The sequence below is a fragment of the Chaetodon trifascialis genome, chromosome 23 (genome assembly GCF_039877785.1).
Source record: "Chaetodon trifascialis isolate fChaTrf1 chromosome 23, fChaTrf1.hap1, whole genome shotgun sequence".
NCBI lineage: Eukaryota > Metazoa > Chordata > Actinopteri > Chaetodontiformes > Chaetodontidae > Chaetodon > Chaetodon trifascialis.
In genome coordinates this window covers 8,197,696-8,212,699 of record NC_092078.1, presented here as the reverse complement: position 1 = coordinate 8,212,699, position 15,004 = coordinate 8,197,696, and the positions used below count along the sequence as shown (strand labels likewise).

General features: G+C 43.0%; 1 protein-coding gene across 1 annotated transcript; it reads left to right on the top strand.

Moving 5' to 3' along the window:
* Positions 1–1,767: 1,767 nt before the first annotated feature.
* LOC139351647 (transmembrane protein 272-like) lies at positions 1,768–2,837 on the top strand. The gene is made up of 4 exons (XM_070993631.1): positions 1,768–1,843; positions 1,966–2,016; positions 2,141–2,341; positions 2,548–2,837. Exons 1-4 carry the CDS (start codon positions 1,780–1,782, stop codon positions 2,751–2,753), a joined length of 522 nt encoding a protein of 173 aa, XP_070849732.1. The 5' UTR covers positions 1,768–1,779; the 3' UTR covers positions 2,754–2,837.
* The last annotated feature ends 12,167 nt before the right edge of the window (positions 2,838–15,004 follow it).

Genomic DNA, 15,004 nt, shown 5'->3' with positions numbered 1-15,004 from the left:
AGTAATTCTTGATTAAATTAAAACTGCCCATTCCACAGTCCAGCCCAGTTGTGGCAGAGGTGGTGTGTGAGTTTGAGTGTGATTGATTCAGGGTGCAGTCACCGACGCCTTGATCACTGTTATCTGCAGCTTTTATTTTCTTTATCTTAAAAAAGGTCTCAGTGTTTTGAGTCCTTTTCATCCTGTTTCTCAGCCTTTCACTGTCTGCCCCTGAAGGAATCATGCACATTGTTTGGTTAGAAATTAAGTCAGAAAATCACTTTCCTTAAACTGAAACACACAGGATAGGTATCGCATGCAATTATATCATCCTCTGTTGAAATGTTACAGCAACCCCGTACGAAATAAATCTTTCTGAAGACTAAAAATAAGCTAAATGGTTATACTCCACTCTGGAAAAGCCTCCACACTTGTATTTTATGAAGCACCTTGTAACTTTTATTTGAAAGGTGAAAAACACACTGTATATGTGCACACATACAGTGTGTTTTTAGTCCATGAGTCTGGCTTGTTTTCCACCTTTATGTTTCCCATTGATTTCAATTCATCATGCTAAGCTAGCGCACTGTGCCAGTTCTAGATACGACTTATCAACTTAATCAATGAATTTGGCCAGGGAGGGTGGCCAATCATGTTCCGGGGTAGCCGCTGCCAGCCCCCCCCCAGTCACCCCGGTGGCCCCGCCTCTGGAGGTTTGGCATCCGTTAAAGAGCGGCCGTGAGACACACAGAGCCACAGCCGCACAGACAGGGAAGGTACAGCAACAGGTAAGTGTGGGAGGAAGAAAGAAGACTTTTCTACCTTTGAATTACGTCTTTCACGCTAACCCCGAGTCAGATCTACAGCCTGATTGTGGACAGAGTCCATTATCGGACAGCAGAGGTTTACTGAACGCCGGTGCGTTGAAGAGGCGCGGAACTGTGCGCAAGTCAGAAAATAAAAGGCGAGGCCGCTGTGTCACCGTATCTCCACCGGTTTGACAGCATTTTGCAGCCTGCGAGTGAAGTTTTGCCAAAGTTTCGAACATTGTGACAGTATTTTGAAGTTTAACCTCGTGAAAATGCTCAAAGTCCAGTTTTCTTAACCTGCTGTGGGTTTTCATCCATCAAAGATTTAAAGTGTCATTTAAACTATTCATATTTTAAATGGGACCAAACCGTTCATGTGTGAGCTTCACCTGCAGGTTGTTTTCATAAATTTGCTTTATTTCTGGTGTGTGTGCACGCACAGGTTTTCTCTTGTCAATGCTGTCTCTGTCATGTTGGACCAACAGGCTCTGTGGGGAATGCAGTCAAACCTCTTTGCTGTAATTCCCTTTAAAGTAAAACACTGCAGTGTGTGGGCGTAAACTGGGTCTTGAATCCACACTGTGTGCTATTTATGTCACTATCATATTTTCAGGCTGAGCTGGACACTCATAACTTTAACTGCGTTAAAATTAAATTGGATTTAAGTTGGGATGAAAGTAACAGTCAAATCACGCTTGTGTGCGGCCACTTGCACGTATGATTTGTTTGTTAAAACTCACCGTGTCTTCAACTTTTGTTTAACACAAATGAAATTCAAATCTGGGACTCGGCTGTGAGTAATTTCCTTCAACATTTGGGGGGAACCACCAATCAAGTTCTGTTTGCTCTACCTGTAAATGCTGGTATGAGGCCTTATGTGGCTCAGAGTTTGATGTTCATGTACTCAAAGGTTTTTTATTTTTTAACATCAGTCCACACCTCTGTCTCACTTCTGTATCTCCCTCCGTAGGTGGCATCCTCGATACCAATAATGTCAAACCCTGGGCTTATTCAACGCATCCGCAGCCCCCCTCAGCCCCCTGGACCAGTCCTAGGTGAGATCAGCTGACTGTCATCATACACATCCCTGTCATACTTTGATTTTGCTCACATTTAGTACAGAAAACATCTTTAAAGTGTCCGTGCTGTCATTTAAATATATTCTTTCTTCTTGCAGCATGTTCAAAGGTGGTTCTTTGTGCCATGCCCATTGCTGAGATTGCAATCGGTGAGTGGGTTCAGCTTCTGCGGCAGCGAAGCATCGATTTCACTGAAATGTTCAAGCTTCTGCACTTTCGGAACAGTTATTTCCTGAACATTGTAAAAATATGATCTCCCCGTGTGTCCAACAGGTTCGGTGTATCTGCACGACTGTCCGCAAGAGGATCACATCCCCATCTATTTGATAGTGGTGGGAGTCTTTAGTCTGGCGCTGACGCTGCTCTCCTGCCTGCCGTGCGCCCGCGAGTCCAAAGACGGCAACCCGCTGAGTCGAGTGTGCGCGGTCTGGAACTCCTTCGCATCTCTCTTTCTCTTCTGCTGGTTCATTGCTGGTGAGTTTAAACAGCGGCAGGCTGACGAATGAGCCCACAAAGGGGAAGCGAGATCGTGCAAATGTGTCTGTGATATTTCCTGTATTTTTTGATATTAAAATAACCAATATATCGCAGAAGAAAACTATATCACAATGTCAGTTTTTAACAATATTTTGCAGCCCTGATGTGAATCTGATCCTCTCTCGGGTTCCTCTTTTGACCAGGTAATGTGTGGATCTACTCTATTTACCAACCCAACTACAACAAGAACACGACAAGCATGGAGCCGTACTGCGACAAGACACTGTACCTGTTCGCCTTCTGGACCACCACGTTGACCTACATCTTCCTCGTCTCCGCCCTGGTCATCAGCTGCTGCGTCCTCGTCTGCTCCTGCCTGTGCGGACGAGCCGACCCCGACGACGTCTGAGGACGAACAAATGAATGAGGGGTCAGGTGCATCTCGTGGGGCTGCGCTTGATGCTGTTTGTATGTCTGTTACACGTGTACCAAACTTTGAACCTCGACTCTGAGATGTAGATTTTAGCTTTTTCTACCTCTGCAGAAGCTGCCTTGCTTTCTGTTTCTAGAAATTTCTCTCTCTGACTTTCCAAAAGACACATGTGATGTATTGTTTACACGTCGAGCCAGGAATTGGGCTTGAATTTGTACAGGATAAAGTGATAAAGATGTGTGTTCTTTGTGAATTACTTTTTTGTACTTTATTGTTCATGTATGTTGATGATTAGTGCGCTCAATAAACCATGTTCACATTACAATTTTGTAACCAGTCGTACTCCACATGTTCACCTTCATGCACTTTACTAGACAATGCCTTCTTATACATCATGATACACAACCTAATGCAGTGCTTTGTTCCACTTTACGGTTTCATTATATAACATTTATTCACAACACTACACTTCATTTACAGATCACACTGCATCATTACTATCACATAGTAAAAATTAAGGTAACACACAGGTTACCGTGATGAAAAGGTATGCTGCATTTGTTCATCTGGAAAATTAAAAGAGAAAATGTGTGGAAATGTTGTGTGGGGGACTGTAGAAGCAGTCAGATGGCACCACAAGGGTCTGTTTAATTGGAACAAGAGGAACCAGGTTGGAATGTGGTGCATCATGGGAAGGGGTCATCAGGCTGTGACATTTGTCTCACATGCATTCTGTATATGTGTCCTTTCAGACAACAGTAATTCAGGTGCTTTTGGCTCGTGGGACAAGTTGTTCTTCAGGGCTTTTTTCCAGAACGCACTGTTTGTGTGTTTGATTCAAAGGTGAGCAGGTACGCCCCAGCTTCAGGTGAGCGGCGGAGGGGTGGGTGAAGATGGAGGCGGGGGCTATTTGGATATTTGTAGCTCTGCACATTAAATGAATGCAACATTGTACAGCCATTTTAAGGCATAAAAAGATTTTTTTTTCCGTGGAAAACATTTTGAAATACATAATATTGATGCGCAGAGATGAGATTTTAGAGGTTAAATCAATGCCAGGTGAGGCACTTCAAGGGGAAACCTTGAGTCAGACCTCCCCTCTCTTAAATAGACATGCACACGAAATCGTGCACACGAAATCGCCCGAGTCAACGTCTTGTGTGCAGTTGGGGAGAGCCAGCATTGTCTGGTTATGCTGGCAACTACATCAAGCCGTCCTCCATCAGGTGGAAGCTGATGGACAAACAAAGGTGCTGTAGCTGCATTCACGAGTTTTGCATTCACAGGTGTAATGTGTATTTAACTAAAACTAAGCAAATGTTGTGTTGTGCAAATAGTGTTTCTATTATTCAAAGGATTGTCTGCAGTGATCTGCAGGTCAGATATGGAAGAATTATGTGTGACTTCAGCAGTACACAGCCAAAGTAAGTGTGTTTTGTGTTGTTACATTTGATGTATTATTAGTTTAGTGTTGCTGTCACAGTGTTCAAAGTACTTGACAGAATGCATTGCATTATTTCTATTAGGTAATATCTCACATTTGAATTCTAATCTAATTCTCCGCCTTATTCAAGTGTTTACTCACAAAGTACTTTACTCTGCTCGCCTCGCTGAGCACACACACATCCACAGATCTGGTCTCTTACTGCACACAAACACAGGCTGGCCTCGCCTCTTTCTGTTTCCCTGTGTGCGTCTGCTCTGTGGACTTTCTTCCTCACCCGTGTGCAGGGACAGTTTTCGTCACTCGGGGGCCCCGCGCAGAGACCAGTGTGAGGCTGCAGTCTGTTTTGTTTAACGCAGTTATAGCGAATGAACAAAAGCTATTTGGAGGCAGCATTTTTCAGTTTCAGACAGACCCAAATGAGAATTCAAACTGAAGAACTTCCACTGACCTTCAGTCTTGATAAGTCGGGCAGCTCAAGCAGCTGGTGATTGACGAGTGTACCGTCTGCTTATTATCCCACGGCTCATGTGCAGATATTGCCTGTGTGTGCAGTGGTATAGTCTAGTTTATCGTAGAGGGTATACTGTGATCCAACAGCCAAACACTGATTTCTGTCCATGAGGTAACTCTGAAACCATGGCTTTGTTTCTCTCTTAGTAAGGATGAAATTTCTGCTAAAAACCAGGGCCTTGGCCTATTCTGTGCTCTCTATTCATTAAAAGGCGGATGCTTATCATCTGAGATCAATGGCTATCAGCTAATTCAGCAACTGGGACTTTAGCAGGATCCTGAATTTCACTTTCAAGAACATTCAGAAGGTCTGCTCATCACAACATACATAGATGTAGTCTTTTTTCTTTTTAGTCTTTTTTTCTTGTGTATTTGTTAAAATTAAGTCAATCAGAGATGGCTCAGAGGGGTCTCCCTGCTGAAAAAACCAGTAGGATACCATAAAAACAAACAAACAACAACACTAGGAACCATTAGGTTTTGTCATGGACTCTGGTGGAGCTTCTTAGCCCCACCCTCCTGCTCACACCCCTCTGCTCATCCTCCACTCAGCCCTGCCAGCTTTTCCCGCCACTGCTCTGTCCACACCCTACTGCACTTCCCCTGCACTGACTGTCAGCTGATCTGTGACCAGCCTGCTCTGCCACCACACACCTGATTCTCATCTGCTCATTTGCTCCTCAGTATTTATACCGGCCAGTGTCCCTTTGTTCTCTGCCAGACTGTTGTTAGTGCTTGTGCCTGTCTTGTATCCTGCCTGTCTTTCTGGTCTGCCTTTTTGGATTTTTGACCTGTGCCTGTTACCTGATTTGTGCTTTTGCCTGCTGATTCTGTACCTCTGCCTGACCAAACTACTTTCTGGCATGAACTGTATTCTGCTCTGCTCAGAGGACCCAGTAAACTTGCTGTTTGTGCCATATATCTGTCTCTGCCTGGTGATTCTGTGCTTGGATTCTCTCTGGTTTGTGACAGATTTCTAATGATCCTATTAGGATGTTGTACCATTAGGATATAAAACCATTAGAGACCTAATGATCCTATTTGGATGTTAAACCATTAGAAACCTACTGGTCCCATTAGAATGTAATACCATTAGAAAGCTACTGGTTCCATTAGGAGCTAAAACCACTAGAAAACGGGTCCCATTAGGATCTAAAACTATTAGAAAAACATACTGAGAAACCTACTTAGAAACAATTTGAAACCTACTGCTGCAACAGAAATTATTGCAGAGTCCTAACACTGGGCCCCAGAGACATGTCTATATATATGTGTAATTGTGTTTATATTCGGATATTTTCCCCTCTGAATTGGGAACAGGACATATGGGGCGTGACAACTCATTGCAGTTTGTGATTTTAATTATTTTTTTCAGAACATGAACCAAGTAAAATCCTTAAAACATACTGAACAAATATAAAAAGACAAATATGGGAGGGAGACAGGGACACGGGAATTAGGGTGTAGACAGCACAACACTAAAACAAGCACCACGACCCCACTAAAAAAAACGTCCAGCGTCCCTGGAGGAAGATGAAGTTTCGACAGTCTGCAGGGACAGCAGACAGTTTACTCCAAGCCCTGAGATTCTTTTGGTTTTCCCTGGAGAGGAATAGAAGAAGAAAAAAAGAAACAAAAATATTCATATTTTTAGTCAGAGCCTGACTTTCAAGACATAGGAATTTCAAGAACATTTCAAGACTTCAAGGGGAAGTACGGTTTTCTAATCGGACAATTGAAAATGTTACATTTTCAATTGTCCCATTGGAATACACTGAAACAAGCTTTGGACCTGCAGTCCCTCGCTTCGTACTGGAGCAATTACAAATATTCTAAATCCCACCACTCATTTAGATAAAAGTAGTAGTAGGAAAATAGGGTCCAGGGTGCTAAAAACCATACTTCCCCTTTAAGGAATAAGCCTCTCTTTGCAACAATCATATTGAATTATCCGACAACTGACACTCTTGAAAAGGGTCGGCTCTCTTTTTTAAGACACCTTAAGCACTTTGCAATGGTCATCTCATGATGAACCAAAGCAAAGGTAGCGAGTGTGCACTGCAGCCCACAACACATCAGTTTGGGGCGACTGTAGCCCAGATGGTAATGCAGGTTAGCACCTTGCATAGCAGCTCCCGCCATTGGTGTGTGAGTGTGTGTGTGTGAATGGGTGAATGAGAGGCCATTGTAAAGTGCTTGAATGCCTCAGCAGGTGGAAAAAGCACTATGTAAGTGCAGTACATTTACTATTTGGCCCATAGGAGTAATGTGGGGGTTAAGTGTCACGCTCAAGGACAGTGACATGTGGACAACAGAGCCGGGATTCGAACCACTAACCCCTTGGTTGATAAACGAGTCAGTGAGACAAAGCCAGATTTTTTCATGAATCTTGTTTTGTCGGATTAAGTTTTTTCTCTTCTGTTTTAGCTTGGGGGTACCTCTGCAAAATACAGGAGGGTATTCAGTGATTACCCCTTGAGCATTTTCACATATCAACCACTGTTCAGAAATGAACCCCTTCATGCCCAACTAAAAATGGTGCACAGAGAGCACACCCCTTGATGTGATTCGGATCCACACCAATAATTGGTTGAAGAATCCAAACCATAATTCCCCTTTTAAGGGGTTCTGCGTTGGCCCATGCTGCACGCCTCCACCAAGTTTTGAAGAAAAAACAATATGTTTTTGTCTAATTCCAGAGGAATTAATCCAACAAAACAATGTTTATCCCCATGTCTCCCGTACTAGACCGACTGAGCTACACAGTCTTCATGTTAACCATGGCTGCTGAAAAAGTAATGGGTTTGAATGCAGTACTCACCTCTGTCTGAGGGCACCTTTTTCGGATATCGCTGATTTTTTTGAAGATGCTTCTCCTTACAAGGGCCAGCTGCTGTTCAATGGCCTCCTTTGGATAATTAAGCTCCACGAGTCGGTCCCTGGGCTGCATGGTGGCGCAGCAGGTAGTGCGCGTGCCTCACAGCAAGAAGGTTGCCAGTTCGATCCCCGGGTCAGGCGGGGCCTTTCTGTGTGAAGTTTGCATGTTCTTCCCGTGCATGCGTGGGTTTTCTCCGGGTACTCCGGCTTCCTCCCACAGACCAAAAACATGCTCATTAGGTTAATTGATGACTCTAAATTGTCCGTAGGTGTGAGTGTGAATGTTTGTTTGTCCTTGCATGTGGCCCTGCAATCGGCTGGCGACCGGTTCAGGGTGTACCCCGCCTCTCGCCCATTGTAGCTGGGATAGGCTCCAGCCCCCCGCAACCCCGAAAGGGATAGGCGGTATAGATAATGGATGGATGGAGTCGGTCCCTTCTATGTCCTTAGCAAACTACAGCAAAACCTAGTTTCAGTAACTGAAAACTACTTAACACAAGAGGGAGTGATGTTGTTCTGGATATCATCACTGGTGCCCTTCGGTCGTAGGAATGAGGCCACAGACCGAGTTCCGAAGACAAGAGCACCAGTGATGATATCCAGAACAACATCACCCCCCCTCGTGTGATATTGCTTTTACACAACAGTTCTACAATTGTTAGTAAATTTTTATAAGTGACAACAGGTTCAATTTGTTGATAAATCAACAAATGTCTGAGTGAGTGATGTTGGACAGGATATCATCACTCCTACGGAATGCCTCTTAACCAATCACAATGCGTGAAATTACTCTGCAGGATCTAACTGTTGTGTAATATTGTATAAGGTACTCACCTCTTATGACAGTCATTTTTTCTGGGGTTAGAGGAGGCTTGGGGACAGAGTCCTTCACTGAATTGGATTTTGCCCCGGTAACACTGCGCTCCTTTAGCTCCTCTGAGCCCCAAATGGCAACAGCCAAGGATTTACCAAACTGGGAGTGGGATTTTGCCTGCTGCACCCTCTGCCATTTCTCATTGGTGAGGAACACTCCGGGCCCAAGTTTAATCTATGAAAATGGAAACAATTGTTCTGTTAGACCTGAGACTTAAGCCTAGCAGTTCTTCACCTGGTCTGAAACCATTAGGCATGTTAGTCCACAAGTCATGGACTGATTGTGAGGACAGGACATGAGGATGGGATGTGAGCACCCTGAAGGGTGAACCCATAGAAATGTGTCTGACAATGTGTCAATAGCAGATCAATAAGGCACTGTCAGTAACGTCGCTGTACCATAGTAAATGTCATGTAGCACTTGTGTTTTTGTGTGTGTGTGTGTGTGTGTGTGTGTGTGTGTGTGTGTGTGTTGGCGGCTGACCAATTAGCGGTTAACATCCCTTTGAAAGATGTTACCAATCGAAAACTGTGTGTGAAATGGCTACCTTTCCTTCTTCGTCCAGCTCTGGGGTGATCACTTCAGGTTCTGCTTCCAGAGAATAAAAAAAATATGAATAACTTGACAGCCAGTAATACATTGTGTTTAAGTTTATATTAAGATAAAATATGTGACTTGTTTAAAAAGACATCTGGAAGGATGGAAGGTGGCATTATAACAGTGCATTAAGTTAAAAGGTTAAAAATAGTGCAAAGATCCTTTTAAATATGGTTAATAAAGCTATTTCATGTTTGGGTTAAAAAGATAAAATCTGATAAATAAGTTTAAAAAATGCAGAGGCATTGGTATAAATATTGAGTTTTATTTTGAAGAGTTCATGATTGTAAAAGGAAGTGGTATGTGTGAATAAGAGCAATGCTATTCATTCATTGTTGAGGTGGGTGACTGACAAGCGTGCAGAAACAGGAAGTGAGAACCTGAGCTAAGTTTCTACCACTTGACGGACAAAGTCGCGACGGAGAAAAAGTCCATGTGAAGTGTGCAGACGCATGTGTAGCTGATGTCTTAGACTTACAACTCGTTAGTCTGTGTCATTCAATTCATGTTGCACATTTTGGTAAGCAGCTAGAGATATTTCTACTCGGAGTATGTCACACAGTTGTTTACGTGTGCATTTTCTTCACATGTTAATGTTAACTCATTTGCATATTGAACGTTTGTTATTAGCATTCATTAGCCAAGTGAATGGACTCGTAGCCGCTTATTAGCTAACCCAGCTAACGCCGGAGGCTTTTGTTCATCGTTTCTGACGTGGAAACCCTAAAGATTCATCAGAGACATCTGTGAGTTTCAAGGTTTTCGAGGTTTTATTAGGATCCCCATTAGCCTGGACAACCAGCTATTCTTCCTGGGGTCCTTTCAATCATCATATCATTCAACATAAACATCACATCATACATGTAAACATAACACATCACATTGATTGACACTTTAAACAGAAGTATTGGGACAAACATTCCACAACACTATGACAACAGGAGACACAAAAAAACAAAACAAAAAACACAAGACATGCTCCCAAAGTTCAGTTCCATAGAATTCAGATTTTACAATGTCAAGAATGTCAATACTAGCTCATAGGGTATCAGTGTCACACTTACATTTACAACACACCCACTTGTACGCAAGCAAAAACTAAGCATCATCATTAAACTAAGCAATCATGTCCCATTTCTTACCAAGAGATACTTTTTAAGTAAAAGTTTAAATGTACTGTTGTTTTTCTCATTTTTAATATGATCAGGTAATGCATTCCATTCTCTTATTCCTCAATACATCAGTGTTCTTCTCATGAAATTAGTTCTGGCTCTAGGTAATATAAAGGTCCCCCGTGTTGCTTGCCTGGTAGAGTAGCTGTGGTGCTCCGAAGTTAACAACAGTTTATTATACAATGTAAATGGGCTTTTAGTAGCTATAATATTTCTGAAGAATACCAACAAAGAATACAGAAATCTATTTTGAACATTTAACCAACTTAATACATCATGCATTGCGATCACATTTGTTCTAATGTCACAGTTCATTACCACCCGAGCTGCTCAAACAGACTACAAACTTGACAAGTTGTACTATACCCTATGTTTACTGCATCAGATTCTGATTTTAAGAATAATCAGATTTGCGTTGGATTTACATGCTGTCTTCCCCCTGTGTCAGAGAGAAGAGCTCGTGGGAGATGGGGATGGCGACACTCATGAATCCTTGGAAGAAGAACATCAAGAACAAGGAAGTGTCACAGCAGGAAAACCTTGAGATTTTCTCTGAAGACAGTAGACCGTCTGGTGTTGATGTGGACAACTCAAGAGACACAGGTGATGACTCCGGTCCACTTGAAGGAGTGTCTGGGAGAGTGTCTTCAAGGGACAACAGTAGTCCCTGTGAGTTATCCGTGAACAGTCCATATGACACTGATGACAGTAGCGCCACAGGCAACAGGGAGCCGGGTGACACATTGCACACGTTTTGGTCAAGTCCAGACCAGACCGAGATACACTATTCGAAGACAGTAGACAGTCTGGCATTGATGGGAACAACTCAAGAGACACATGTGGGGGAGGGTCATCTAGAGACAACAGTGACTTGTCTGTGAACAGTCCATATTTCAATCAATATGACACAGAGGACAGTAACACCACAAGTGACAGTGAGCAGGGTGACCCATTCCACATGCTTGGGTCAAGTCCAGATCTGGACACAGTCTTAACATCTTTAGGACAAACAACAAAGGCTGAAGCAGTATTGATGATTATGAGTTTTACGGCGAGGCATCACATTACAGGCACAGCCTGAGGGAATCTTCTTGAAATGATAAACACTATTTTTGGCCAAGAGGTGGTACCACAAACTAAATACATGTTTAACAAAATTTTGAGAGATAGCTCAGGGCACATTGATTTTTAAATCCTGTAAATCCAGTGGTGGATGAGGAACTCACAGTTTGCCCTTTGTGTAAAACTGCTGTTGATACAGGTGCGATGAATGAAGGTAGCTTCTTCATAAATGTCCCAATTGCTCCTCAGATACAAGCTCTACTAGAGAACCCAGACATCAATGTTCATCTAAACTATCGCTTTGACAGTAAACAGTCAGGCACAAACATTTCGGATATATATGATGGGGAGTGTTACAGAAAGCTGTCTGCATCTGGTGGTATTGTGTCTAATCCTGATGATTTCTCGTACACATTCAACTCTGATGGAACCCCAGCGTTCAAATCGTCAAAATCTTCTCTTTGGCCGATTCACTTAACACTGAATGAGCTCCCACCAAAACTAAGATACAAACATGTAATACTTGCAGCACTTTGGTTTGGGCCTAGTGAGAATACGATGAATGTCTTTCTAAAACCTTTTGTTGAGCAAGCAAAAACACTGGCAGAAACAAGGGTTTCATGGAGAAACAACGGGAATCCTACAAATAGTAAGTTAGTTGGACTGAGGTGCTGTGTAGATTCCGTAGCCAGGCCCCAAATGCAGAACACCACCCGATTTAATGGTTATTTTGGCTGTGGATTCTGTTTGCACCCAGGCACTTTGGTAGAGAGACAAGTCAAATATCCAGTTGGGGCAGAAGACTACGAAGACAGGACAGATGTCTCAATGCTAGAGGACATGGAACAAGCACTCCAGCAGAATGCAAGTGTGAATGGGGTAAAGGGGCCATCCCCTCTTATCAATATGCCAGACTTTGATATTGTGTGGGGATTTGTGCCAGATTATATGCATTCTGCTCTGCTTGGGGTTACAAGACAACTAACAAAGCTACAGGTAGATTCCTCTTCAAGCACAGAGCCATACTATGTAGGGAGTCCAAGAACACTAAGAACTCTGGATGAAAGGCTGAAAGCATTTCAGACACCTAACATAATCACAAGAATGCCACGGGGATTGTCTGAAAGAGCCCACTGGAAAGCATCAGAGTGGCGTCACTGGCTGCTGTTCTGCAGCTTAACCTGTCTTGAGGGGTTGTTGGACAACAAATACCTGAAACGTATGAGCCTTCTTCTATCTGCCATATACCCTCTTTTACAAGACAAAATCTCTTATTGACAAAGCTGAAGCCATGCGTCTTGAGTTCAGATTTCGGATTCTGTGTGGAGAGTCTACTATGACCTTTAAAGTCCACCTCCTAAGCCATCTTGCTAAGTCAGTGCGTCTCTGGGGCCCACTGTGGGCAAACTCTGCCTTTGAATGCAAATGAAAATCTGCTAAAGCCGGTACAGGGCATAAAAGGAATTCCCCGTCAGGTTGTTAACAAGTTCCTTTTGCACAGGGTCATCCCACACTTTGCATGTAAGCATCCCATTAGCAACAATGTTCTGAGATTTTGTACAAATTTGACAGACCAACATGTTGCCAAAGCAAGCAAGATTGACAAAACCACAATATTGGGCAATGGCATGACACACACACTCACAAATGAAGAGAAACTGGCCTTTCAAGCTGCAAACATGCACGGCCCTGACATGGTCATTGTACACAAGTGGAATGTTGTTGAGGGCCTCTTATACACAAGCCAAGACTGCAGACGTCCTCTTAGGAGAAACAACTGCTTTGTCAAACTAACCTGTGGTAGCTTTGGGGAAATCAAAAGGATATTATCCTTCACACATGGAGACGAAGACACTGTCTTGTTGATGCTGAGAACATTCTGTGTAACCCAAGCATTCAAGTCACCTCATACGCACGAGGTGACTGGAGATTCAGAGTATTAACTGAAGTTAAAGGTGAAAATGAAGTTAATATAAGTCATATAATGTTCATTTTGTGAAGATAAAAGGTAAAAGAAGTAAAACAGCAAAGGGAAAAGGAAAGTAATAAGAGTAACAGTAAATACCTTAATGTAAGGAGTAAAGGGAATGTGAAACTAATGCAAGACACAGTAATACAAGTAAAAATGTGGCAGGTTGCGTTTCACTCCTCCCTTTTCCAGCCTGCTTAATTGTCCGCAGGCTGTGTCCTGGTATCTACAGTAGGTGGGCACTGGTGCTACTTTTTGGTGCTTCGTGTTCTGCGTTATTGTCGCTTTACCTGCTGGTTTCCTTGCTCTGTAGCGCTGCCTTTCTCCGGCGGCTTGGAATGCTGAGCCACATGGTGGCCGTGCTCGCTCCAAGCCTGCGCTTCACAAAAGCCCTGCGTTGAGCTGGCAGCGTGCGCAGCGGCCGTGGGTTTTCCCTCTTCTCATCCACGCTGGGTGGAATCCGTGCTCGCTTTGTGGCACCGCGCCTGTAAATAACATTTTCTTTATTTATATTTTTACTTCATAGGATGTTTTGCTAAGCTGCGCACCGAGCGTAATGGGTGTGCGTGCTGGTGTCAGCGTCATCAGCCTCTGGTGCGTGCTGCTGTTCTGTCTCCTACTGAATTTTACCTATACTAAACTTTCTGTGACCACTCAACAAGACTGGTCCGTTTCTGTAGCATTGGGATGCCTGGAGTCTAGTGTCTGATTTTATCGATCAAGCTGACTAATATTGATATTTACTCACTCCGCACTGTTCATTGTAACATTTTGCTGATTTACAGAATTAATTTAAGTGATTCTTTTGCAGTCTTTTGTTGATGGTTTGGATTCTCATTATTTTACTTTGTGTGATGAATTTGATTTTGTTTCCCCTATTATATTGTTTTGTATATTTTCTTTTGTATGAACTGTGTTTCTTTCTGGGTAGGAGCGGTGGGGTGCGAGCCGGTGGTAGGCGGACCTCCTGGTGGTGGTGTCCCTTCACTCATTCCTTTGTGTGCCGTGTTTCTCTTGATTTCTTTTACCTCACGTGTGGTGTGGAGTTTGTTTTTTTTTTTGGACCCTGCCTCGCCTCCCTTTTTTGTTTGGTGTGGTTTGGTAGGCCCCCAGCCTGGCTCCACCTGCCTCTAGGTAACTCACACAGTGACATTCAATTTCAGTTGCTTGTCCTTTTATGACTTATTTTAAAAAGAAGAAAAACCATTATTTAATAAACCTTTTGTATACTGAGGATCAGTCTCTGTCATTGTTTAGTCGAACCTGTGGATCCTTGTGTTTAGAGGGTTGAGTCTAGTAATTTCCTGGGGGCAGAATTCCCCCAGGTGGCGTTGGCACATCATTAGGCTACTGGCCAGTTGCACCACTGGCCACAAAAAGTCATGAGCAAAGCGAAGCAGAGTATGAAGTTAAAAGTGAAAATGAATAAGTTAAAGTAAATTTAAGTCATACTGTGCATTTTGTGCAGATAGAGTGAAATATGAAAATAAATGCAAATCATACTGTTTATTTTTTTGCAGATAAAGTAAAAAGAAACCTACAGTAAACAGACAGGGGAGGTAAGAGTAACAGTGCTATTGTAGCTCAGCCATATATTGTTCTCCCAATATTTCTGTTATTATTTTGGTGAACAGACGTGGGGTGGTGTTTTTCTGCTTTACTACATGCCCTCTGTTCTGCTTGGAATTACAAGACAAAAAAGCTACTGGTTTGGGGCAG